The 24,865-nt window shown below is 36.9% G+C and overlaps 2 protein-coding genes across 3 annotated transcripts in view; one reads left to right on the top strand and one right to left on the bottom strand.

Moving 5' to 3' along the window:
• Window positions 1-15,550, bottom strand: part of plk4 (polo-like kinase 4 (Drosophila)) — a 38,534-nt gene extending 22,984 nt beyond the window's left edge. Inside the window, exons 1-7 of one of the 2 annotated variants that reach the window (XM_039751713.1) lie at window positions 15,312-15,550; window positions 10,470-10,565; window positions 9,841-9,936; window positions 6,823-6,937; window positions 3,141-4,191; window positions 1,644-1,747; window positions 132-493 (exon numbers count right to left, since the gene is read on the bottom strand). In XM_039751713.1, coding sequence (XP_039607647.1) covers window positions 132-493; window positions 1,644-1,747; window positions 3,141-4,191; window positions 6,823-6,937; window positions 9,841-9,936; window positions 10,470-10,565; window positions 15,312-15,341 — 1,854 coding nt within the window. In that variant the 5' untranslated portion in view covers window positions 15,342-15,550. Of the gene's footprint in view, window positions 1-131; window positions 494-1,643; window positions 1,748-3,140; window positions 4,192-6,822; window positions 6,938-9,840; window positions 9,937-10,469; window positions 10,566-10,723; window positions 11,661-15,311 lie in introns of those variants that run through there. The other variant, XM_039751712.1, reaches the window with a different exon arrangement.
• Window positions 15,551-20,242: 4,692 nt separating this feature from the next.
• Window positions 20,243-24,865, top strand: part of LOC120528773 — a 40,776-nt gene continuing 36,153 nt past the window's right edge. Inside the window, exon 1 of the mRNA XM_039752909.1 lies at window positions 20,243-20,491. Within this exon, the coding sequence (XP_039608843.1) occupies window positions 20,453-20,491 (39 nt within the window). The 5' untranslated portion in view covers window positions 20,243-20,452. The remainder of the gene's footprint in view (window positions 20,492-24,865) is intronic.

Below are 24,865 nucleotides of genomic sequence, written 5' to 3' on the forward strand. Positions count from 1 at the left end.
ATATTCTGACTAATGAACATGATCTTAAAAATGCAAGCAAATCAAAATCTTATCACAAAAACATCAGTGTAATAGTGAGAATTAAATTGCAGCACAAGTTAAATAGAATCAGTACCCAATATTTTTCTTACCATTGCATCCTTTACTTTTTGTCTGACAGGTTTCAGTCTCTTGGCATTTAATGGAGAGATAGTAGCTTTTAAATGTTCTTTTTCATGCTTCACATTTCTGGAAATACATAAATGTGGCTCTACCATCTGAGCTTGACAGGAATTTTCTGATTTGGATAGAGTAGTAACATCTTCCGCTCTTCGGTCCATTTGCCTCACAGTGTGCATTTCCTCATGAAAACAGTCATTAGCCATTTTCGCTGCTTTATTACCCCACATTTTTAGAAACATCTGATTTTGTGCAGAAAGTGGCTGTTTTTCGTTGTCAGAGCTTTCACTCAAGATATTCTTGTTTGTGAGGTGCACTGGATTGTGAAACTGATCTAGAATCAAACAATAAAAGAATTAAAAACAGAACACGGTCAAAGTTGGCTGGGGTTATCTTCCCAGCACAACACCAAATTATAGGAATTTTATTGGTTTGGGGGGATTTAAGCATATAATATAATTTGTTATTAATTTTAGACTACCTTAGTATTTTCTTTACCAGGTGCAACTACTAAATTTGTTTCACATATATTTTCTTTCTAGTAACTGAAAAATAAATACTGCTTAAAATCAATACAACAAAAAATATTACACAAGTGCTAAATGAACAAGTTAATAACAAAATAATGCAGAATATTTACAGTTACCTGAACTGTTAAAATGTGTTTTTTTAACAACTCACTTCTAATCCAGCTTCGTCATAAAATCACTTTACCAGATTTGTGAAATCTGCTGTTGTGAAATTTCTTTTTCCGTCAGTATAAGAAAGATATTATTAAAATAACAACAATTACTAAAAAGTAACATTTCATGGACAAGTACAATTCAATTTTCAAATATCAAAGACCCGATGTTGTTTGTGGATTACAAATAATTAGCTGCTGAACCCATGTACCAGGGAATGAGTTCACATGGGCTGGTGGGGGAATGGCGTGTTGGCTTATTAGCTTGGGACACGGGAATTAGTTTTGTTGTCTCATAAATTGCAGCAGCTTAGCACATGTAGCAGTATTCTGTAATGTTATTACTAAGATTCAAAAGTGATTGGTTACAAGTTCATTTAAAATGGCTACAAATCACGATGCCGTGTTAAATTAGACCTACCTCATAAAAAGGATTTTGAAAAAATGTCTACCAATAGGAAACTACAAGTTATTTATTACTTTTACTCATACAAACACAGCATCCTGAATTGTTCTTTTCTACCATCTTCTGAACAAAAACTGTGTTACGGTAACAATATGCATTACAGAGAAAGAAAAAAAAATTGTACTTTGCTGTTTTGTTGTGGCTTGGCTAAAACGCATATTTTGCCTTTTGTTATCATGGGTGCAAATGACAGGCCGCAAAAAGTGCATTATGCCAAGTATTGATTGGTATTACAAGCTTGCAATATGCGATGAGCAGCAGAAGGACATACATTGTAATAAAATGTTAAGCTGGACTTTGATATACTCGCTTTAACAGTTAGAAATTAATTCAAACCTTGAAGAGGCTGAGCTTTAGCAAACCAATGATGAGCGGCATTGGGTTCTGGTCTTTGTGGCTGGACGTTTGATACTATATTTCCATGATAGACAAACTCTGAACTGTGGGAAAAAAAAAACAATTATTTGTAGAAATATGCAAACAAAACATACTGCGTAAACCATTTACTATTATGTTACATAAAACCTTTGTGTTAACACAATTTTCAGTGGTTTTCATACAGGAATATAATATTTACAACAAGATCTCAATACATTATTTTGTTCCCTTCCCACCACTTTAAAGCTTGAACATTGAGTATTTCTGCACATCTAATCTGTTTCATCATCACTTTTTGTCCAATACTGTGTGACAAAGACTTTTGAAAATGCTTTTGCTGCATATCATTATAAACGACTTTCCTGCGTTAAATTCACTTTTTAATTACACTCTCAAAGACAATGACTAAATATTTTCAATTTAGAGAGATATACATGTACTTATGGAAACAACTGTTGAATAATAAATTCTATTTTGCATTCATCCCTATACTTGTTTAACCTCACTGGCTGCTTAACACTCGGATCAGGAAAACTTACAAAACTGTCAACTGCAAAACATGAGGATACACATCATCTCTGCTTAGTCCATACAAAACACTATGTTAAGACACCACTTATCTTTTGATGGTAGCCATCAGGCTATCCAAACATCTCAATTTATACAACTCTCTTAGGATATTGAATTTCTTACACTGTGTGGTTTTCCAGTTAGGTCTGTATGAAAAGCACCACTGATAACACTCAAGAAAACTTACCTTACACCTTTTTTGTTTTTATATCAAAATTCTTTCTTTTTTGTACCTGTTGTTCTAATGTGCTATTTTGTTGTGCTGTGCACCAGTGCCTGCTATAAATTTACTTATACTGAATATACAACTACAGTATTTTTTTTATTCTGACTTAATGTAAGATCTTCTAAGCATCTCAGTATTTCCATATTATTTGTGCATTTTCTTTTTGTAAATTTTCTTGTACTACTTTGTACTGTGATGCTTTCCAATTGGCAAATATCCTTATGATGGAGCTCACAACAAATAGTAGGATACTGACTTTTTCCATGTGTACATACTAAATTAATGCACTGGTCACATGCTACCTCAAAAATATTTGTCATATGCTTGCACAAGAAGAAAAAAACTGAGGTTTTCATGAGTAATGTTTTCTGCAAGACACTGTTTAAAAATATTTTAGGTACACAGGGGAATACAACAATCGGTTGTATTTTGCTTAAGTAGAATATTATTGACCATTTTTACAATTAACTCTTGAATTAGACTATTTAGTTTCACATTTTCATATTTTGCAATGCATCAGTTTGGTCTAGTCACACAATCCAAATTATCTTAATACAGAACAGTTGTTATATCATAAACAGTCAAAACAACAGATGAAGTTAGTATAAGTTTACATTTGTCTCTAAAGTACTGTAATCTACTGTACTCTAATGACTTACTTAGCCTTTTGTTTGACAGGAGGGGATTTTCCATGTATACCAAGTTGACCAGTACAAGAAGATGAATTTTCTTTAAAACCTTGTGGAATATCACCATAGGAATTGCTGCGGGTGAAGTTGTCTTGATTCCTACAAATCTGTAAACGTGCAGACTCGGATGAAACCCCAACTGAGGGACAATTCTCCATTCCAATGCTTGCTTGATCCTGCATATTGCTACCAGGGGGGCCACATCTGTCAGAGGAGTGGGCTCTACGGAGGTAACGTGAGAGAGGCCTGTCATTCGATTTTTCCATAGTTCTTCCACTTCTGTCTCTTACTATATCATCCTGCTGTAATTGCTGTTCATGATGAAAGGCATTACTATTATCTTGTAATACTTCATTGCGCGAACCATTGGACAGTGGTATAAAATTCATTCTGTTAGGTAGGGGTTGTGCTACAAATTGCTTGGATTTCTGAAAAAAGCGTCCACTTGTACAATTTGAAGATGAGCCGATGGTTGCAGTAAATCCAGTAGAAATGGTGGCAATGCCACTGTCTATTGAGGATTCTACAATTCCTGAGTCTTTGATCCTGGAAGAGGGTTTGGTCATAAAAGGATGGCTTAATACTGAAGACAGTGGGATACGATCAGCAGGATTTTTGCGAAGTAGCTCATAAATTAAGTTCTGAGCTTCTCTTGATACATGTTGGGGCATTTTATAGTCACCAACCACCACTTTATTTAGGGTGTTTCTCACCGTTTCTGTATCGAAAGGAGGTTTTCCAACAAGAAAAGCATAAAACATACATCCTAAAGACCACACGTCTGATTCCAGGCCATGAGCATTACAAGATGCAATTTCTGGAGAAATGTAATTGGGTGTCCCACACATTGTAAAATGCTTCTCATCAGGAAGCTTTAACCGAGTTGCAAGACCAAAGTCAGCAATTTTGATGTTCATACTTCGGGTAAGTAGCAGATTAGAAAGTGTAAGATCCCGATGCAAAATACCATGATCGTGCAGATACGACATCCCTTTCACAATCTGACGCATAAACTGTCGAGCTATAACAAAAGAAAAACAGTTTATAAACATACTAATATAAACTGTGAATGGCATAATTAACAGACACAGGTGAAACAGGGTAAATGCAGGGATTTTAAACTTAAGAAATTGAACTGGATAACAAAGAACCCATTCGGCTACAATGAGGCAATATAATTTGAGACGTTATCACAAGGAACATAAACATTATGGTGGACAGGGAACAAAACATAGGATTTAAAAAAAAAAAAATGTAATCTGATGGATTTCAATTCTTACCAACTGATGCTTATGGAACAACCACAACATTAAAAAAAATATTGCACAAATATGAGGGTAAATCAAAATGTAAAGGCAATTTAAAAATAGTGGTAACCACAATGGATAGAAGCTGATGCAATACAACATGTTCACTGAGGCTTATGGGTAATTCAAACACACAGCACTGTGCTCTGCCATTAGTCTAGTTGAGGCCAAGGTCAAATGAACATGGACACTTCACTGCAGGAGTGCACTATTATTGAAAAAGATGGCATAGTGAGATGTATTTTAGCAGAGGGACTGAAACCTGCGGACATTCACTAAAGAATGCTGGCTCAGTAATAAAGTGAAAACATCGTGATTCAACAAAACGTTTATGAATAGGTAGAAAGGTTTAAAGTGGGAAGAGCAAGTGCAAATGACAAAGTTCAATCTGGTTGACCAACATCATCCAAACCAAATCCAAATCGTATTATGTAATATCTACAGTTGAATTCTACTCAGTACGTATGATTACTTGTGTTTTGTTGTGTGTATTATATTGTAATTACCCCATTTTTTGACACCCACATGCCCAACCTACCTGGAAAGGAAACTGCCTTTCCCAAGGTTCCTTCCATTTTGTTCCCTACAAGGGTTTTTTGGGAATTTTTCCTTGTCTTCTTAGAGAGTCAAGGCTGGAGGACTGTCAAATGGCAGGGCCTGTTAAAGCCCATTGCAGCACTTCTTGTGTGATTTTGGGCTATACAAAAATAAACTGTATTGTATTGTATGTGCACAGGCCAACACTGGCATGGTGAATTCCTTAATCAGAAAAGGCAGATGGATTACATTGTCTGTTGTTGCTGTACATTTGGAAATCAGTTTTGGATCAGCACATGCCATAATCCATGGTGACTTGGTGTACTTATACTTGGTGTAAAGCTTGGGGAAAATAGGTACCCAAACACCTTACTGATCTGCATAAGAAACAGCGCTTGCAGGTTGTACCCCATTTCCTGAAATGTTATGAGGAAGATACGTGTGTTTTTGAGCTGAATGTAATTGGAGGTGAGACATGGATCCATCACTTTTAGCTGGAAAGCAAGAGACAAAGCATGCAGTGGAAACATCTATCTTCACCATTAAAGAAGAATTTCAAATGACAAGTCTATTGCCAAGAAATTCATGACGAGAGAAAGAGACTATACAGTCATAGGTTCACCTCTGATATTGAGGTTAGAGGAGTGGTGCAGAAAAGGATTCGGGAACAGCTGAAAAGCTTCTTCATCCAAGGAATGAAGACGTTAGTGGGACAATACAAGAACTATATCGACCCACAGGAAAACTATGTGTAGAAGTTATATAAGTGTTAAGTTCATCCACTCACAGTTACCAGTATTATATGGTACGTTGCCATTATGTTTTGACTTCCCCTCGTTTAAATTTTATTACTGATGAATTATCACTGTAGCATAAAGGTACAACTACAGATAATTTAGTAGTAAATTAAATCCTTACTTAAAATGCACAATCCACCAGTTGTTAAATATAGCAAGCATACTGTTAAATATTTGGGACAATTAAATATTTTTTTCATATTGTTGCACTGATTGGATTTAAAATTTACAAGGATAGAAGAGGGAATGTGCTTTTTTTGGCACAAAAGTTAAACTTTAGTTAGATTCTTCTGGTAAATTCACATTGTTTAGCTTTCCCAACTACAATACCACTTTTACTAAAGGACTGAAAACAACGTAAACACTTCAGATAATGCAGCGTCAACTCTGAAACAGATCAAAAGGCAGACACTTTATTTGATAATGTTAGAAAAGCTGAACTTCAACCTTTCCAACATTCTTCCTATTTTTTTCTGAATCACTGAACTGTGCATTGTATTTATTTATTTTACATTCGAGAGCTGCTTATTTTCACTATGGTAAAATACATTATGGAAAAAAGTGGAGCTTTGTACTTTAAACTTATAAGGAAGGCTAAAAGAGGTAGATCAGAAAATGCAGTATGTGTGCAGTGGGGAGGGTGTTGCTAAGAGTCAGTTTAACTGATGCAATGATACACTTGTAGGCTCCCACAACAGCTGCTAATGTTTAATGGATCATAATTATTCTAGTGGACTGTAAGAAAAGTAGTGAGCCATATTTAACTAACAAGCACAGAGTTCTCATGGTTAACTTCATAACTTCTTCCTGCCTAAGCCAGATATGTGGTTTTTTGTCCATAAAGGTGCAAACATACATCTCATTCATTATTATTTTTTAATTTTAAAGTGATCTGAAAATATTTGTGAACATTTACAATTATAAGCATTTTTAAATTTGAGAACTTGGTAAAGCCCCATACCCACCAAATATAATATAAGACATGAAATTTAAATTAAAACAATTACCAACCTTCATCCTCAGAGAAAGGCTTTTTGCGCTTTTTTAGATACCGAGTCATCTCTCCATTTTCACACATTTCTAGGACCAGGTACACATACTTCTCATCTTCAAAAAAACTATACAACTAAACAGAAGAGAAAAGATTTAAAAGTAAGAAGATGCAAAAAAACACCAAGAAGCTAAACACAGAAACAGGAATGGTCTCCAGTACATGGTGGGTTTGACAAATTTAAACCCTGCAAATACATCAATCATGTTCAAACTTTCCTTACAAATGCAGAGCACATCTCCAAAGGCTGCACTTTTAATTTTATAATTAGCACAGAATATACATACATACAGTATCTCACAAAAGTGACTACACCCCTCACATTTTTGTTAATATTTTGTTATATCTATTCATGGGACAACACTTAAGATATGACACTTTGATACAATGTAGTCAGTGTACAGCTTGTCTAACAGTGTAAATTTGCCGTGCATTGAGTGAACCATGAATGACAACATGTACTGTGACATACTGAAGCAGAGCATGATCCCCTCCCTTCGGAGGGCAGTATTCCAACATGATAACAACCCCAAACACACCTCCAAGATGACCACTGCCTTGCTAAAGAAATGGAGGGTAAAGGTGCTGGATTGGCCAAGCATGTCTCCAGACCTAGGGCTGGGTGGTATGACCAAAATTCTGTATCACGGTATTTTTCAAAATTATACCAGTTTCACGGTATTCAACAATATTTTTTTTCCCATGCATGAGTGGATGTTAACCACATTTTCCACTGCAATTACTGCAGTAGACTGGCTAAGAATAACCCATTCCACTGTAATAAGCATTGTACAAAAAAACATTTTAATGTGCACACAAGTATTAATACAGGTTTGCATGGCCCCATAAAGTGATACTTTTCAAGGGAGTGACACTAATGAAGAAAAGGAATCACATTGCATGACAGTTGCAGACAAAATATAGAACCTTTTTACAGAACAAATTTTGCAAACAACTTAAACTATAATTTTGACAAGATATTTTTAACCATCCAAAGAGGCATTTAGACTTAGTAAAATTTTCAGAGGTGCTTGTCAAAAGTTGTATTGCACTGAACAGGTCTTAGAAAAGGAATAAAGAGTACATATTTTTTGTAAACCAGCTACCCTTTCTGTTAATATTATCAATCTCTGTCCACTGACATGATGTTGTCATGGAGGAGTGGAAGAGGATTCCAGTGGCAACATGTGAAGCTCTAGTGAACTCCATGCCCAAGAGAGTTAAGGCAGTGCTGGAAAATAATGGTGGCCACACAAAATATTGGAAATGTGGACATTTTTCACTCAGGGGTGTACTCACTTTTGTTGCCAGCAGTTTACATATTAATGACTGTGTGTTGAGTTATTTTGAGGGAACAGCAAATGTGCACTGTTATACAAGCTGTACACTGACTACTTTATATTGTATCATAGTGTCATATCTTCAGTGTTGTGTTGTCCCATGAAAAGATATAATAAAATATTTACAAAAATGTGAGGGGTGTACTCACCTAAAGGAATTTGACGATATTTTACCCCATCCATTTTTCCTTCTACCCTAACAAGAGCCCCAGGCCCTGCAGCAGAGAAACACCCCCACAAAAGAATGCTGCCACCTCCATGCTTTACTGTAGGTATGTTGTGTTGTGGGTTGTGGGCTGCATTGGATTTCTGCCAGGTGTACCGTTTGATTTTGGTCTCATCTGACCATAAGACCTTTTTCCACTTGGCATCAGAATCTTCAACGTGCATTCTAGCAAAGTTCAAACGAGCCTTAATGTGGCCTTTCTTGAGAAATGGCTTTTTCCTTGCGACCCTTCCGAACAAGCCACAGTTGTGGAGCGCTTGTGAAATTGTTGTCACATGCACACAATGACCACTGTTTGCCATAAAATCCTGTAACTCCTTCAAAGTGGCCACTGCCCTCTTGGTAGCCTCTCTTTCCAGTTTCCTCCTTGCTCTTCCATCCAGTTTGGAGGGACGTCCAGATCCAGGGAGGGTCCTAGTAGTACCAAACACTTGCCACTTCTTTATTACGGACTTTACTGTGCTACTTGGGATTGATAAAGCCTTTGAGATTTTTTTGTATCCATCTCCTGGCTTATGTCTGTTCACAACTCTATCCCTGAGATCTTTTAAAAATGGCTTGCCACCAATAGTTAGTTGTTTGCTGTCAGTGGCACTACCAAGCAAGAGAATGCTTCAGGAACGGCTGTTTTTATGCTTCACTAATCACTCTGATCATAGTTGATCACAGGTGGAAGCCAGTAACCATGATCTGCAATGGAAATGGTGGTTACTTTCACCTAATTGAGTTTACAAATATTGTTTTGGGGGGGGGTGATCTTTTATTAATCTCAGCATTTCTTGTTTTTTATTTTTTTAAATTCTTCTGAACTGTAGCTGTGATATTTTTCACTTGGATGTTATATATTGCATTGAGTAAGTAAAGCTGGAAAAAATATTGATTTGTGTGTTTTCATTTAAGGCTGTAAAGCAAAAAAAAAAATGGGAATATTTCGAAGGGGGTGATTCTTTTCTATACCCGCTGTATATACATATATACACATGCACAGTGTCCTGAGGCTATAATTTTATGTTTAATGTTAAATTCTATATAATGTTTACATTGAAAATTCTAAAATTGATATCTCGTTCCAATTTTGTTTCCACACCTCTCCTCTAAACCATCTCATTATTACTTGTGCAGCCCTTACTTACAAAAAAAGTCCCAATTGCTTTAAAAATCATTGTTCTCTGTAACCTTAGGATAACTATTTGTAAGAGTATAAATAAATTTATAACATTATGTTAATCAAAGGAAATTTGGGGCACTAGTTAATGGCATTTTTAAAATTATAAATCTGAATGCTCCACTTGCTCAAACACACAAAAAAAACACACAGCTCTTTAACATACAAAAGGGAGACACAGAAAAAAGAAGAAATTTAAATCAGATTGAGTTATATTCCACAGTGTAGCAAACACAAATGCTCTTACTTCAAGTATGGAGGGATCTTTCAACTGGCAATGAATCTCTACTTCATTACGGACCCTCTGCACCATCCCCTTTTTGTGCATTAATGCCTTGTCAATCTGAATAAAATAAAAGTATTACTGACAAATTGTTAAGTGAGCAAAACCCAAGCATATTAGTAACTTCTCTATAGGTAAATTAAAATGTTTAGATTCTTTTTAGAATATGATTGATGAAAACAAAAACACACAATTGCTGCTCAAATATTTAACAAAACAAAAATAATTTCACTTTCAGAACTTAGAAACGAGAAAAAAATTACCTGCTCAATTTTCTTTGTGTAAAGCACATCTATATACTTAAATAATATAAAGCCATAAAACAATTTACTGATCTACCCACTACTTTAAAAGTGTTTTTTTAACATAATTTCTATACAAATTAGGCAACATACATATTTAAATAAAGTTAAGCACTAATGAGAAAAAAGGGGTAAAAAAACCAAAAACCACACCACACACACCAATAAGCCCCAACTCAATACTGTTTAACTGTAAGGATTACATGTGCACACAAAAGACCATTAATATCCATTAATATATTTTACATTTATGCAATTTGGAGGTTAAATTTAGGTGAACAAGAACCTTACCATTTTAATTGCTACTTCCTGATCATTACTGAGACATTTTGCTCTGTGCACGGAAGCAAAGGACCCCCTGCCCAGAATATCAAGCACCATAAAGTCCTGCAAACAAGAAAGAGGATTGATGATTGTTGAGATTTACAAAAAAAAAATGTTGCTATAGTAGAAAATCCACGTTTCTGTTCACTAAATAATATATTCACTTGCCGAAACCACTTACAACAGAAATGTAAGAAACTATTATTTTCTATTTTGCATACCTCAATTTTGAGCTCAGCATCTGTGTTTGACATGGCTCCATCATCAGTGGCTTTATTCTTATTTGTTAGGTTTTGGAAGAAATAATTAAGCACCCTTTCAAGCATACTGAAGTAGCTCTCTGCGTTTCGTGCGTTGGAAGTGGCGTTTGTCTGTCATCTGCAACGGACCCTTGGTGCACCATTTGTCATAAGATGCCATATCCCGGTCTGCTTCCCGCTTCTGACAGACTTGGCGTCCACGCTCTCATGGCAACGGGACTGTCAGTACGACGCGACGCTTTCGCCTAGGCTCTGAAGCCGGGCAAATAAGCAGAAAATAGGCGCGACGCCTCAAGCTCCTTGGATAAGCAGCTGATCTTTGCACTACTATTCTCCTCTTGCTTGAAGTGGGTTACCAGTTGATCTTCAAATCCAGTGGGCATTCATGTACAGCAGAATCGTAAAGAATAAAAAGTGTTCGGATTGTTCCATTGTCAGCGTGTTGACTGTCGAGTGTTACGGCCGAATAAACCGATGTCTTCAAATTAGCCGTCTATCAATTTTCTAACCTGCTTATCCATGCATTAAAAAATAGACGACCTAAAATGATAGCAGTTTAGAATGCCCACCTCAGATGAAAAGTCCGCTAATAATTTTTTTAGAGAATTGTTGGTGTTGCTCTGTTCGAATACTTGCATGTTTAAATCCTATTGTACTCCAGATGTATTCTCTGTTGCTAATTCACTTATGACGAAATCCAAGCGACGAGCCGTCTGGTGCACACTTCATAGCACTTACTGTAAAACTAGTGTGGCTTTTCCCAAGATAATAAGATGCCCTCTAATTGAGTTTTTGCTTTCACAAAAGCTGTCCTACACAGACAGACTCGAAACACGCAGTAGTACGTACGAAATACCCCGTGTTTTAATATTTGTTCATCAGATACCAATGTACAGCAACGTCAACTCTGAGTCCCGCTCATAGAAACCAGCATCACCCCGCGTGTAATCCGTAGAGTGGAGTGTTCCTTGACGAGAACAAACCGCATAATTAAAGAACCAATGTTCATTTTATTCGGTGCATTTCTATAAGCAAATCGCAGTACGCAAAACCTAGCACACTATACAATACGTTTTAAAACATTCATCATATTTAGCATAACATAGCACCGTCCTGAGTCAAATACATATTGAATAAATTAGATGACACGGTGCTGAGGAGTTGTTCAAATACAACAAATCAAATTGTGTTAGGACCCAATAAAAACACCATAACTGACAAAACTGCTTCTAATGAAATCATAACCAGAGATAAATACACGAATCCTTGTTAGTAATTAGAGAGACAGAACTCAGTCAGAGACAACTAAAATGACTGAACAGATTAAATAAAATGGCATGAGATAACACAGGTTGCAGTGAATATGATTAAGTGCATCACATGATGGCCTAATTATTCTTTGGCCATCTGCTAAACCATAACCGCTCCAACAGGTAATGAAAAGGATAAACCTTAGAATTTTTTTTTTGTAATTTAGGAACTCCACATAAGAAATACAAGGAAGCCAAAACCTCAACAGCTGTTTGCAGTACTTATGTCCATTACACCAGGTAAGCATTATATATTCACATGTACTTGGATTATGCGGGTTCAAGCAACATATGGATGTAAACGTTCCATCTGCACAGCATGGAAATCATTATTGTTGGTGACCTTATTCTATCCCATTTCTCTTCTGCTCTGGTGCTGGTGGCGCTGCTACTATGAGAAAGCTACTGTTCTTGTCCACAGAATTACACATTGGACCGACTGCCAGCTTTAGGAATCAACAGTGACCGATACAATAATAATAGTGAGACATTGTATTTATATAGCACCTTTCCCATGCTCAAGGTGGTTCCACACAATCACATGATATCAAAGGTACAGTTTTTATAGTTGTGGGATTTTAACATGTGACCTATGTAAAGGGAAAATGCTCAAACGCCTTAGATCAACAGAACTCCTTGTTATAAATAACCATGGCTTTCTCAACAATTTATGTTGTCTTCTCCTTCACTGTAAATGGGAAACAGTTTGAACATTACTGTTTAAATGACCAACAAAGATATGGACTTCTGAGTTACAATTTAAATACAGTGCCTTCAGAAAGTATTCAAACACCTTCACTTTTTCAGACTTATGCTAAAATCATTTCAATTCATCTTTACCCCACATCAAGCAACTCAGTACTCTACAATGACAAAGCATATCTGATTAAGGTGCATCTTGTATTGAGACACCTTGTTTGGAGTTTACCTGTGGTCAATTCAATTGTTTGCACAGGATTAGGAAAGGCACACACCTGTTTATATAAGGTTCCACAACTGACAATGTTTATCAGAACAAAAATTAAGCAATGAGGTTGAAGAAACTCTGTGTAGAGATTAAAGACAGAACTGTGTCAAGGCACAGATCTAGGGAAGGCTACAAAAAATCCTGCAGTATTTTTAAGGTTCCCAGGAGCACAGTTGCCCACATAACTTTTAAATGGAAGAGGCTGCCAAGCTTCACAATCATGGCAGAAAGGCCATAGCAATAGAATTGACAAAAAGCTCTATGGGTTTTACAAAAAAAAAAAACACAGTGAGGTGATAGAACAAAAACTTCCACAGAAGGACAACCATCACAGCAACACTCTAGGCCTTATGACAGAGTGGCCAGACAGAAGCCTCTCCTCAGTTAAAGAAGCACTGAATCCTGCTTTAAGTTTGCAAAAAGGCACCTAAAGGGCTCTCAGACTGTGTGAAACAAGATTCTCCATTCTGATGAATCCAAGATTAGTGTCATGTCTGGAGGAATTCAGTACCATTCTAACAGTAACACGTTGTGATGGTTTTCAGCGGCAGGGCCTAGGAGACTAGTCAGAGGTTTGGAAATGCCAAATGGAGCAGAGCACAGAGATATCCTTAATTAAACCCCGCTCCAGAGCACTCTAGACCTCAAACTGGGTTGAGGGATCATCTTCCAACAAAACAGTGACTCTAAGAACAAAGCAAAGACAACAGTGGTGTAGCTCAGGGACAACTCTGGAAATGTCTTTGACTGGCACTGCCAAAGCCTGGATGTGAACTCAATCAAACATCCTGGAGAGAACTGAAAATAGGTGCCGGACGATAGTATTCATACAACCTGATGGAGCGTGAGAGGATCTGAATAAAAGAATGGCAGAAAATCCCTATGTCCACATGTGAGAATCTTTTTGCATCATACCCAAGAAGACTGTAATCACTGGCAAAGATACTTTAACAAAGTACTGAAACAATGGCCTGAATACTTGTGTCACTGTTATACAGGTATTTACATTTTTTTTTAATAAATTTGCAAAAATTTCTATTATCATGTTTTCAATTTTGTAATTCTGGGAAACTGAATGTTGCTTATTGGGGGGTAAAGAATATAAATTATTTTAGCACAAGGTTACAACATTGCAAGTTTTGAATGGGTCTGAATACACTGTATATCTGTGTAAACACTCAGCCTATACTCCATATAGAATGTTGTGCAAGAATAACCTAAATGAGACCTAGACATTTGCTGGTGTGACTATGGGTGGAAAATGTACAAACTGGTGTTACATAGCTTTTTCTATGTCATTAAGTGATCCATAGTGACATTCACTTTCATACCAATACAAACAGTAATACAGCATGGTTACATAACAGTGATATGTCACACTGCATGAATATATATAAAACACTCTCAAAACCACTCAGTCAGAATCAAGTTTAGGGGCCCTGTCCAAACCTGGAAGCACTGGTGGGGGAAATGCTGGATACAAATCTGGAATTACTAGTAAATCTTACATGAACTTCTTTGAGAGAAAATCCCATACATGCATGGCTACATTGCACAAACTAAATATGAACATCGATGGGTGCAACATTGTATACCTAAATGCTAGATCCGTCTTTAGCACTAACCACTGCGTCACCCTGCTGTTCATGTTAAACTTAGATGTCAGAAAAAGCTGACTGGGAACTCTGAGGAGTGTACTCTCTGAATAGCTAGTGTCCTGGCCAGGACTAGTCTCTGTCCTGTTTGTGTAATTGACTACAGCATTGTTCTCAGGACTGTAAAAGGTAATGAAGAATTGGAATGCTGAACATATAATTTCCCTTTCAATAAAACAATGAAATTAACATATGATTGAAAGCGGTTATTTTAATGTTCTCAATGAACAAACAACATCAAATGCAGCAAGGTGATTGGGAGATCGCATGTAAACCACGTCACTCGGGTACTAAGCCCCCCACCCAATTTAATGACATGTTATTTTGTGGTAAGCCCTAATCATCTTTTTCCTCCCGTTCCCCGTGCATGCTAGAATGCATTTAAAGGAAAACAAATAAAGCACCCTGTTCAAGTACGGCGAATACAAAGCGCCTAGACAGAGGATCGCAACACAAAACGTACACGCCCCGTAAATGGAGACGGATGCCTAAATTCACCATTACCACCTTTACTTTTTTATGGCGAAATATTCTGAAAGCAGCAAATCACCCCCATCCTGATCTTTCGAAGAGAAACGTTGTCAGGACACAGTTCGGCCTTTACACGCGCTACTTACCTTTATCGTATTCGCACTCGATAAACTCATCTTGCCGGTTTTCGAAAATAATCCAAAATCACATCCGTTTCGTCTAGCCCTGACGATTTCAGTAAAAATAATATTTCCTTAAAACTATTTTGCCAGAAGAACCGCGTCTGCATTTTGCCTCTTTTCTCTTTTTAGGATTTTTCGCATTTTCTCCATTTTCAAACAACCCGCGTCCGTTAAAGGCACGCCCACGACCCAGTGACGTCAAGAATACAACTCATTCGTCGTTTTTACTTCGGCCAATAGAGGCACCGTTTGCTCGCTTACCAACTCATGGAGCGTGGCGCGCCACGTACACCGACGTCATGCTATACGGTACACTGAACTATGGAGTAGGTTTCTAAAAGTGATGATGGTTTTAATCTGGCCACCGTCAGTAACATTAAAGATATGTAGGCTTTGCTTGCTGCTCGTAGCCATTATTACAACATGTCGCAGTATTTTAACATTAACTGACTACCATTTATGTCAGCTGCTGCAATTTTCAGCCGGAAAATCCAGTCCATGATTTGAATTTCCCCGTGTGTATCTATGGCGTAGCCCGCCTAAATGCAAGTTTAAAAGTGAAACGCAAATGTATAAATATATACACCTGATTTTTCGCGAACGATTGCTAGGCAGCTCTACTTGTAAATACTGTAACGCGCTGAACGCCTAAACACTTGTCTAAGCATGCAAGTAGCAAGATTTCAAAAATACTTTTGTGCATCTATGTTTGTGAAGCCTGACACTGCCGGAAATTGATCAGTGTCTCTTTCGTGACGCTCTATGGTACTTTATTTTTCAGCGTTTTCCTCCGGCGCCTTACCAATGTAGGCATTCGAATAATGTAAGATGAGATCATTATAATGTATCTTTTAAATTTTTTACTGATGTGTTTATGCGTAGTTTTTATGGGTAAGTGCCAAAACTGCATGAATGATGACCGCAGGCAACTTGTGGGGTAACCTACTGTATGGAGTTTGCATGTTCTCTCCGTGGCGTTGTGGTTAGCTCTGATCCAGGCGCTAAACTCTCATATCCTTTGTCACGCAGCAAAGCTATGTGTTTTACATCATCCACTATTTAGAATAATGAATGTTTTTATTTTAAAATGCTTGGGTTATGTGTAATAATGCATTTATCAGGATGCATATCTCTTTATTTAATCAGATTAAGATGTTATAGATTATGGGGGCGATTATTACAGATACAATTAAAATAGAAGAAAGCGTTTTTAATTGCTAATAATTATTCTCTGTTACCAAAGGGCTGTACAATTTAATTTACAATTCTTCATAAAATTTTACCCAGTTAATGTCCTTATAATTAAAGTGTTCCTGATATAGATTTTTTTTCACAACCAGGTGAACTTCAACGTCTTTTAATTGATTGTACTGTCTCTAGAAACCCTTGGATAGAACTTGTGTACTTGGATTGCCCAGAAATTGTTATTTTATTTTTTAATTAAATTACAGTATATTTTTTATGAGAGCAAATTATTAATTATACCATTTTGTTTCTGATTAATTTTGTAAAATTATTTGAGAAATATTTCATTCATAAGTGTAAATGGATCCAATGTAGTCTCTTATTTCTTACCGAATGTTTGGTATATGCAAAGTCTCTTGAGTTAATTAAGAGCCACAAAGCTAAGAAGTTGGATAAAACCTTCCAATTTGTTACTCAATGATTTTTACCATTATGAGAATACAGTACTACTGTTGTTGTCTTTTTAGTTTGTTTCCTTTATTCCACTTTAATATTTGAACGCATCATTTGTATTGTTACATATATTTTAAAGTATTTCACATAATACAGTGGGGAAAATAAGTATTGAATGTATCAACGTTTTTCTCAGTAAATATATTTCCAATGGGGCTATTGACATGAAATGTTCACCAGATGTCAGAAACAACTCAAGTAATCCACACATACAAAGAAATCAAAACAAATAACTCCATAAATTGTGTAATAAAGTGGAATGACACAGGGAATACGTATTGAACACGCATACTGACATTTATTTAATACTTTGTAGAAAAGCCTTTGTTGGTAATGACAGCTTCAAGACGCCTCCAGTATGTAGAAACTAGACACATGCATTGCTCAGGTGTGATTATGGCCCATTCTTCCACACAAACTGTCTTCAAATCTTGAAAGTTCCAGGGATCTCTTCTATGAACTCTGATCTTCAGTTCTTTCCATAGATTTTCAATTGGATTCAATCCGGCTGATTGACTGGGCCATTCTAGCAGCTTTATTTTCTTTCTCTGAAACCAGTTGAGAGTTTCCTTGGCTGTGTGTTTGGGATCATTGTCTTGCTGAAATGTCCACCCTCGTTTCATCATCAGAATCCCAGTAGATGGGACCAGATTCTTATCAAGAATGTCCCGGTACATTTCTCCATTCGTCTTTCCTTCACTGTTGGTATGGTGTTTTTGGGGTGATGTGCGGTGCCATATCTTCTCCAACTATGGTGTGTGCAATGACATCCAAAGAGTTCAATTTTGGTCTCATCTGACCAGACTATATTCTCACAGTATTTAATTGGCTTGTCCAAATGTTGTGCAGCAAACTTTAAATGAGCTTCAACATGTTTTTTCTTCAGCAGTAGAGTCTTGCGTTTGCGTGGTGAGCGTGATTAGAGGCCATGGCGTTTGAGTGTATTACTTATTGTTTTCTTTGAAACAACTGTACCTGCTAATTCCAGGTCTTTCTGAAGATCTCCGCAAGTGGTCCTTGGCTCTTGGACAATGCTTCTGATTATTCTTTTGACTCGTCTGTCAGAAATCTTGCGAGGAGCACCTGGTGGTGGCCTGTTTATGGTGAAATGATGTTCTTTCTACTTCTGGATTATGACCCCAACAGTGCTCAGTGGAGCATTCAGAAGTTTAGAAATATGTCTGTGACAAATGCCATCAGTATGTTTTGCAACAATAAGGTTTTGAAGGTCTTGAGAGAGCTCTTTCTTTTACCCATCATGAAATGCCTCTTACCTTGATAATGACAAACCTTTTTCTAGGCCATCTATTAGGACTAAACCAGCTAATATTAATTTGCACTGTGAGAGGGCAGGATTGCTTTCTAGATACTGACAGATTTCAGATGGTTTCTTGGCTTTCCATGCCTTTCTGCACCTCCTTTTCTTCATGTGTTCAATACATTTTCCCTGTAATTCCACTTTATTACACATAATTTATGGACTTATTTGTATTGATTTCTTTGTATGTGTGGAATACTTGGGTTGTTACCGACTTCTGGTGAAAATGTCATGTCAATCGCCTCATTAGAAATATGTTTGCTGAGAAAAACGTTGACGCGTGCAATACTTATCTTCTCCACTGTATAGGTTCCAAGGCGCTGGTTTCACATTCTCGTTTCCTGGATTTTTCTTCGGTTTCCCCTTGAACCTGTTAAAGACTTTGAAGTAGATTAAGCGGATCGAACACGAATGGATGGACAGATAATGAATGAGGGGAATTTCTTTATATATTCAATTATGGACGTAATATCACACGATTAATCCCATTTTTAAAATGTTAATATATGATAAAAGCGAACAATTTACAAACTAGCAAATTATTAAAATAAGAAATCGGTTCTCAAGTGGAAATTGAAAAATCTCAAGGCAAAGTTCGATTATCACCAAATTCATCCAACTATTAATCAATTTTCGAACAAGGTTAATCCTTTCCAGTTCGCTGGAGCTCCTTGTCTGTCTAAAGAGCATCTCGCAACATGCAATAACTATCCTGGATTATCCTAATATCCTGTATATTCTGTACAATTCAAAAAAAGGGTAATTCTGAACACGCATACAAAAATAAGCACACGCGTGTCCGCCCAATATATCTCTACAACAATATCTAAACTACTGCAGATTATATTACAGCGTCGTCGATGGGGCGTTATTTCTCAGTACTGTGTAACTTCTCTGTCCTAGCAGCGCGGCTAACTCGAAAAGGGGTCAAATATTAACATAAAATAACAATGAACATGTGGGTAGATGGATTTAAACGCCCACTGAATTGCAAGTATACGGTGAACTCAGAATGTAATAGATGCAAGCAAAAAGTACTTTAATTAACACAAAGGCAGCGGCTTCTTACCATCCATCCATTTTCTAACCCGCTGAATCCGAATACAGGGTCACGGGGGTCTGCTGGAGCCAATCCCAGCCAACACAGGGCACAAGGCAGGAACCAATCCTGGGCAGGGTGCCAACACACCGCAGGACACACACAAACTAGGGCCAATTTAGAATCGCCAGTCCACCTAACCTGCATGTCTTTGGATTGTGGGAGGAAACCGGAGTGCCCGGAGGGAACCCACGCAGACACGGGGAGAACATGCAAACTCCACACAAGGAGGACCCGGGAAGCGAACTGCGAGGCAGCAGCGCTACCACTGCGCCACCGTGCCGCCCATGGCGTCTTACCTGTAAGGAAAAAAAGCCTATCCACTGCACATCATAGGTGCAAAATAATCTCATCAGACTATTTGATTCTCCATCAAAACAGTCGATATCGTTCCATCGTAGTTTGTCGTAAATCATAGGCAAACCGAGCATTTCCTTACATCATTGTCCACCCTAGTGTGTTCTCTGAAGTTGTTTCCAATATATCCGTCACAGATCTTATATGTTTCCTTAAACGTCTTCTTCAAGACGTGTCCTCTTTGCAGTCAGTTTGATCGATCGATCGATCGATCAATCAGTGCTGTCATTCGGAATGTTTTAAATGAATTTACCCCTTCATGTATATAAATATACTTTATTAGTGTATGTTTCAAAATGTCTAGCATTTATTATATTTGAACATGTTACCACATCCCTATACTGCTTTTCTACGGAAGCTCTGAACCAAGTTAAAAGTTAATTATAGGCCTCCCCTAGGTTGCAGCTTTAGGTTATGCGTAATACAACACTTTGAAAGAGACCATATTGTTTCGGGAATTATCGTTAGGGCAACTTGATGACCAATGACCCATGTTTGCACATTGAAAAAGTATCACCATAGCAACTCTTCTCTCATCGTGTAATGGGAAGCTTAAATGAAACATACACTCCGTTCTAAATACGATCAAAAACTTTGTGAAAGTTATTGAAACGGAAATTCTTAAAGAAGAAAATGTCTGTTCAAAGTTACAATGCTGCCAAAGTGACTGAAGTAAGTAAACTTGTTTTTCAATTTACAGCAAATCTGATTTTTCAGTGACTTTGTCAATAATAATTAAATTGCCTCTACAGCTTTGACACTCCAGTTCATTAGTCTTCTAAGATTTAATGAGCAGTATTTGAGTCCAGACAATGTGATGTGTGTTATTGTTATCATCAACTTTTATAGTTGTTCTTGTATTTACTGTATTTGTATAATTTCTTGATCAATTAAATTACTGTAATATTGTAATATATCCTAAAATTGTGCTGCATCTGTTATCAAAAGAATAATTGAAATCCCATCATACAAAAGTAAGCCCAAAGAAAGAAGCTTTTTCAAAAGCAAATATCAAGTCCAGCTATCTGAGTGTTTTAATTCTTGAGACAAGCCACGGTGTGTTAAGAAATTTGGCATTCTGTTGTAAAGCTAATTATACTATGGATATACACATGCAAACAGTGGCAGAAGGGGTTGTGTGCTTAGAAGGAGGATAATTATAAAGACAGAATGTTAAACAAACAGCCCTCAGCATTTTGTATTATACTGTGGTGATACACTATAGCAGAGCTTTCAGCACTGGTCCTGGTGTGAAGCAGTATTTGAGGATTTTCATGGAATTCAGTCTCCTAATTAGGGACAATTTGCTTGAAGTAAAAATCAAAAATATGTTTTAGTATATCTGATTTAAACATCCAGTTCAAAATGTTCATTACAAAGTATATCACAAGTTTAAAAATTAAAACAATCACTCTTGAGCTACTTCTTCTGAATAAACAGTATGATGATGCCCTGGTTAATGCTTATACCATTATAGGTTTGAAACCCTGCATGGGCAATGTCTGTGTGGATTTTGCGTGTTTTTCACATTTCAATGTGAGGTCTTCTTTAAATTCCGTGGTTTATATCTTAAAAAAATGTGTGGTAAGTTGCTTTGGATCTCAAAGCTGCATGTTCTGAGATTGTGAAGAGTGAGAACCCATTACCCTGAACTAAATTAAACTGGCTTGATGATGGATTGATCCTTAAAAAGCCTAACTGGTGGAAGTAACTTATGCTGTCTTATTCATCATTTTTAACTTTGTGTTTCAGGATTGCACTGCTTGTCAAACTGCTAAAGTGGAATTTATAATGTAGAGTATGGATAGGTTCATTAAGGAATTGGTTAAAGACAAAGTCTTTGTGTTGCTTATCTAGAAATTATTGATCCACCTCAATCATCTACTGTACCTACTGATTTTATCATGCATTGTACTTAACCTTATCTTTTGCACACATTTCCAAAAACACAGATCACACTAATGAACAAAATATGCTGCAAAACACTTAAACAGAATATTTTCACAATACAAGGATTGACACCAAATACATAGTTTATGTAACAAAACAAAATGATGAAATTTGTTAACTGTAATCTGAAAACAATCAAAACATCTCAGTTTATTATCAGTCTGGATTTGTAAATATTTATAGAATGTAACTCATTCAACCAAATCTTCATTTATTTGAGTTTGTTGGACTAATGTCTTTTTTCTTCTAAAATTTTGGACTAGATGGATGAATTTGGTGATCATTCATTTTCATCTTCTAGAATACTGTATGCTTTCTTCACATTTACCTCATAAAATATTGTGATGTGCTCCTGTTAAAACATTTTTGGAATTAGGTGTTAGATTTTAAATATTTAACCAGTCAAGCATAATCATTATATTTAAAAATCTGAATTGATTATAAAGCTTGCCAATCATTTGTTTATAAAAGGTACAATACTCGGAAGATAAAGCAGTCTTGCAGAGCACCAGTGTTAATAATCTCTATTTATTATATAGTGACATAGTAGTTCTTCATTATAAACACACTCCTAATGTAATTTAGATATTATAAAAGCCAGAATGTAAAAATTATGTAGTTTAAGTACATTTCTTCAATTTATTACAGTATTTCCTATAAATTTCTTTTGGAACTGAATTACCATGGAAATTAATATTACAATAGCAGAACATAACATCTTGAAACCACTTAATCCAATACAGGTTTTCGGGGGACTGGTACATATCCTGGAAACACTGGGTGCAAATCAGGAAACAGCTGTGGACAGAGCTTCAAACTGTTTCAGGATCCATTCATGTGCTTACCCAGGATTTCAATTCACCCAATTTGAATTTACCAGTGTGAAAGATCAGCCTCGGCACAGACAGACACGGACTCCAAATATACAAAACATGCACCGTTTATTTTCCCTAACGCACAACACCAACACAGTGCACAAAAATACCACACTTTACTCAGTCCTTTCTCTTTCTTTAGGCCGCCTCCACTCCTCCTCCTCCTTGTAAGCTCCATCTTCTTCCACCCAACTCCAGCTGTCGAATGGAGTGAGGTGGCCCTTTTATCACACCCCGGATGTGCTCCAGGTGCTTGGTGATGGTCTTCCAGCAGCACTTCCTAGTGTGGCAGAAGTGCTGTCCTCCAGGGCTCTAGGACCGTCCAGGTCCCCACAGGGTTAAGCTTCCCAACTTCATTTCCGTGACCCTGATGGAATTTTGCACCCAGGGAAAGATAGTACCCCTCTCCCGGTCTGTTAACACTGGCAGTGTTAATTCAAGTCTACATAACAGTGCAACAAGAAGACCACCACCACAGAATAAGCACTGTAGCTGGGATTGGCTCTCCAGAAGTTAAGCCTTGGGACACCAGAGAGGGGAAATGGAGGTTTTGTAATAAACCAATTGCTTCCTTGTCCAGGTAACACATCAATCCGAGTGAAGAAAGTTTGCACCATATTACAGTTTTCATTGTGGTATGTTAGAGGAAGGGCAGAATGTCAGTTCATAACCTTCCAGGCTGTTGGGTGACAGTGCACGTTCTCTAAAAGGGGGGCCTGAAAGCTGCCAGCAAGGCCCAGGCAAAGTTAAGCATTCAGGAACACCTATTAATTAATGCAAATTCTGTTTTAGCCCGTTACAAAATTCTTTCAGTTCAGAAGACTTGAATATTTTAAAAATTGAATGCTCAAGCTGTATTTCTATGCATTTGTGTTTTCATTTTATTTACTAGTCTGACAAAGATTTCATTTTTTGTTTAATTTTTAAGCATTTTAGAATGTCTGCAAGTTGTTAAGAGATCTTTCTGATTGCTTGGGACCATATCTCAAGAATCATCACATTTTCCTTCTCATTTAGTAGTTTATAAATTCCAGAACCGCACCAGTAGCCCTTTTCCGATACTGTAAATATGACCTATGAATAAGTGCAGTTTGGTGTTTTTGGTTCTGACATTCTGGTTTAAAATTCATAGCTTTGTAGTCTGTATCTTAGCATTTTGGCTTTGTTTGAATAATACTACTATATTTAACTACTTCTTGCAGTTCCTATCTGACTATGTTAATGGATTAGCCCTCTGGTTTTCGTATCAAATCACAGACTCTTGAAAAACCTGTTATGTTTTAGTTTCTTTGTTAAAAGACATTTGCATCTCCTAGTCTGTTGGTAATTACATTTTTGTAGTTATTCTCTCTCTCTCTTTTGTCAACAGACTATACAAAGTGGTTGGCTGGACATGAAAAGGTGGAAGTTAGGATTTGTGCTGCAGTTCAGCTATATCACTTTGGCATAGCAACATCTAAATCTGCTAGATATAGATGCTGCCTGATGTCTGTTCTGTTAAAAGGAGTTTTCCTATGCTGGAAGTAACCTTGGAAAGGGGTCAAAAGTTGTCTTGAATAATTGGTTCTTTGAGTCTAGAGTTGGGATGAGAGTTGGGGTAAAAGGCCAATATTAGGAAGAAGAGCCTCAATTTGAGGTGAACACAAAGGCAGACTGTCCTACCCAGATGAATAGACAGGAGATTAGGCCTCTGCAAGTGAGGCTAAGGAAGCAGCTAGGGTTTGTTTTGTTTCGTTTATCTATGTACAGTATTTATAGTTTATGCTTGTTCCTTGCTTTTGTGCTTTATTGTTGTAAAAACAAGTTCATTTTTGTTATATATACTGTAGTCCTACTGTATATATTTAACTTGCCTCATTACAAATCAGACTGCTCTTCTTCTATATTTTGTTAAAAGATGTTTGAGAAACTAGTTATTCTGGAATTGTTTGTAGTGAAAACCAGCAGTCGCTGAATAATCTTTCTACTAATATGGATGCTGAAGAACTGTCTCCCAATAAAGCAGAACCACTTCCAGTGAAAGCATAATAAGTACTGGTGCCTTTATTTCATGAATAGCAGCGTGGATTTTCTCCTGTACTCACTTGCCCTTCCACCTTCTCAGAAATTTAAGACTTGTTCATGTCTTTAAATTGGTCTTGTATGAGAGAATGAGGATTGATGTGTGAGTGAATGCATTCTGAGATGGACTGATGCCACTTCCAAGCTGGATTCAGCGTGG

This window comes from Polypterus senegalus, chromosome 4 (assembly GCF_016835505.1).
Source record: "Polypterus senegalus isolate Bchr_013 chromosome 4, ASM1683550v1, whole genome shotgun sequence".
Lineage (NCBI taxonomy): Eukaryota > Metazoa > Chordata > Cladistia > Polypteriformes > Polypteridae > Polypterus > Polypterus senegalus.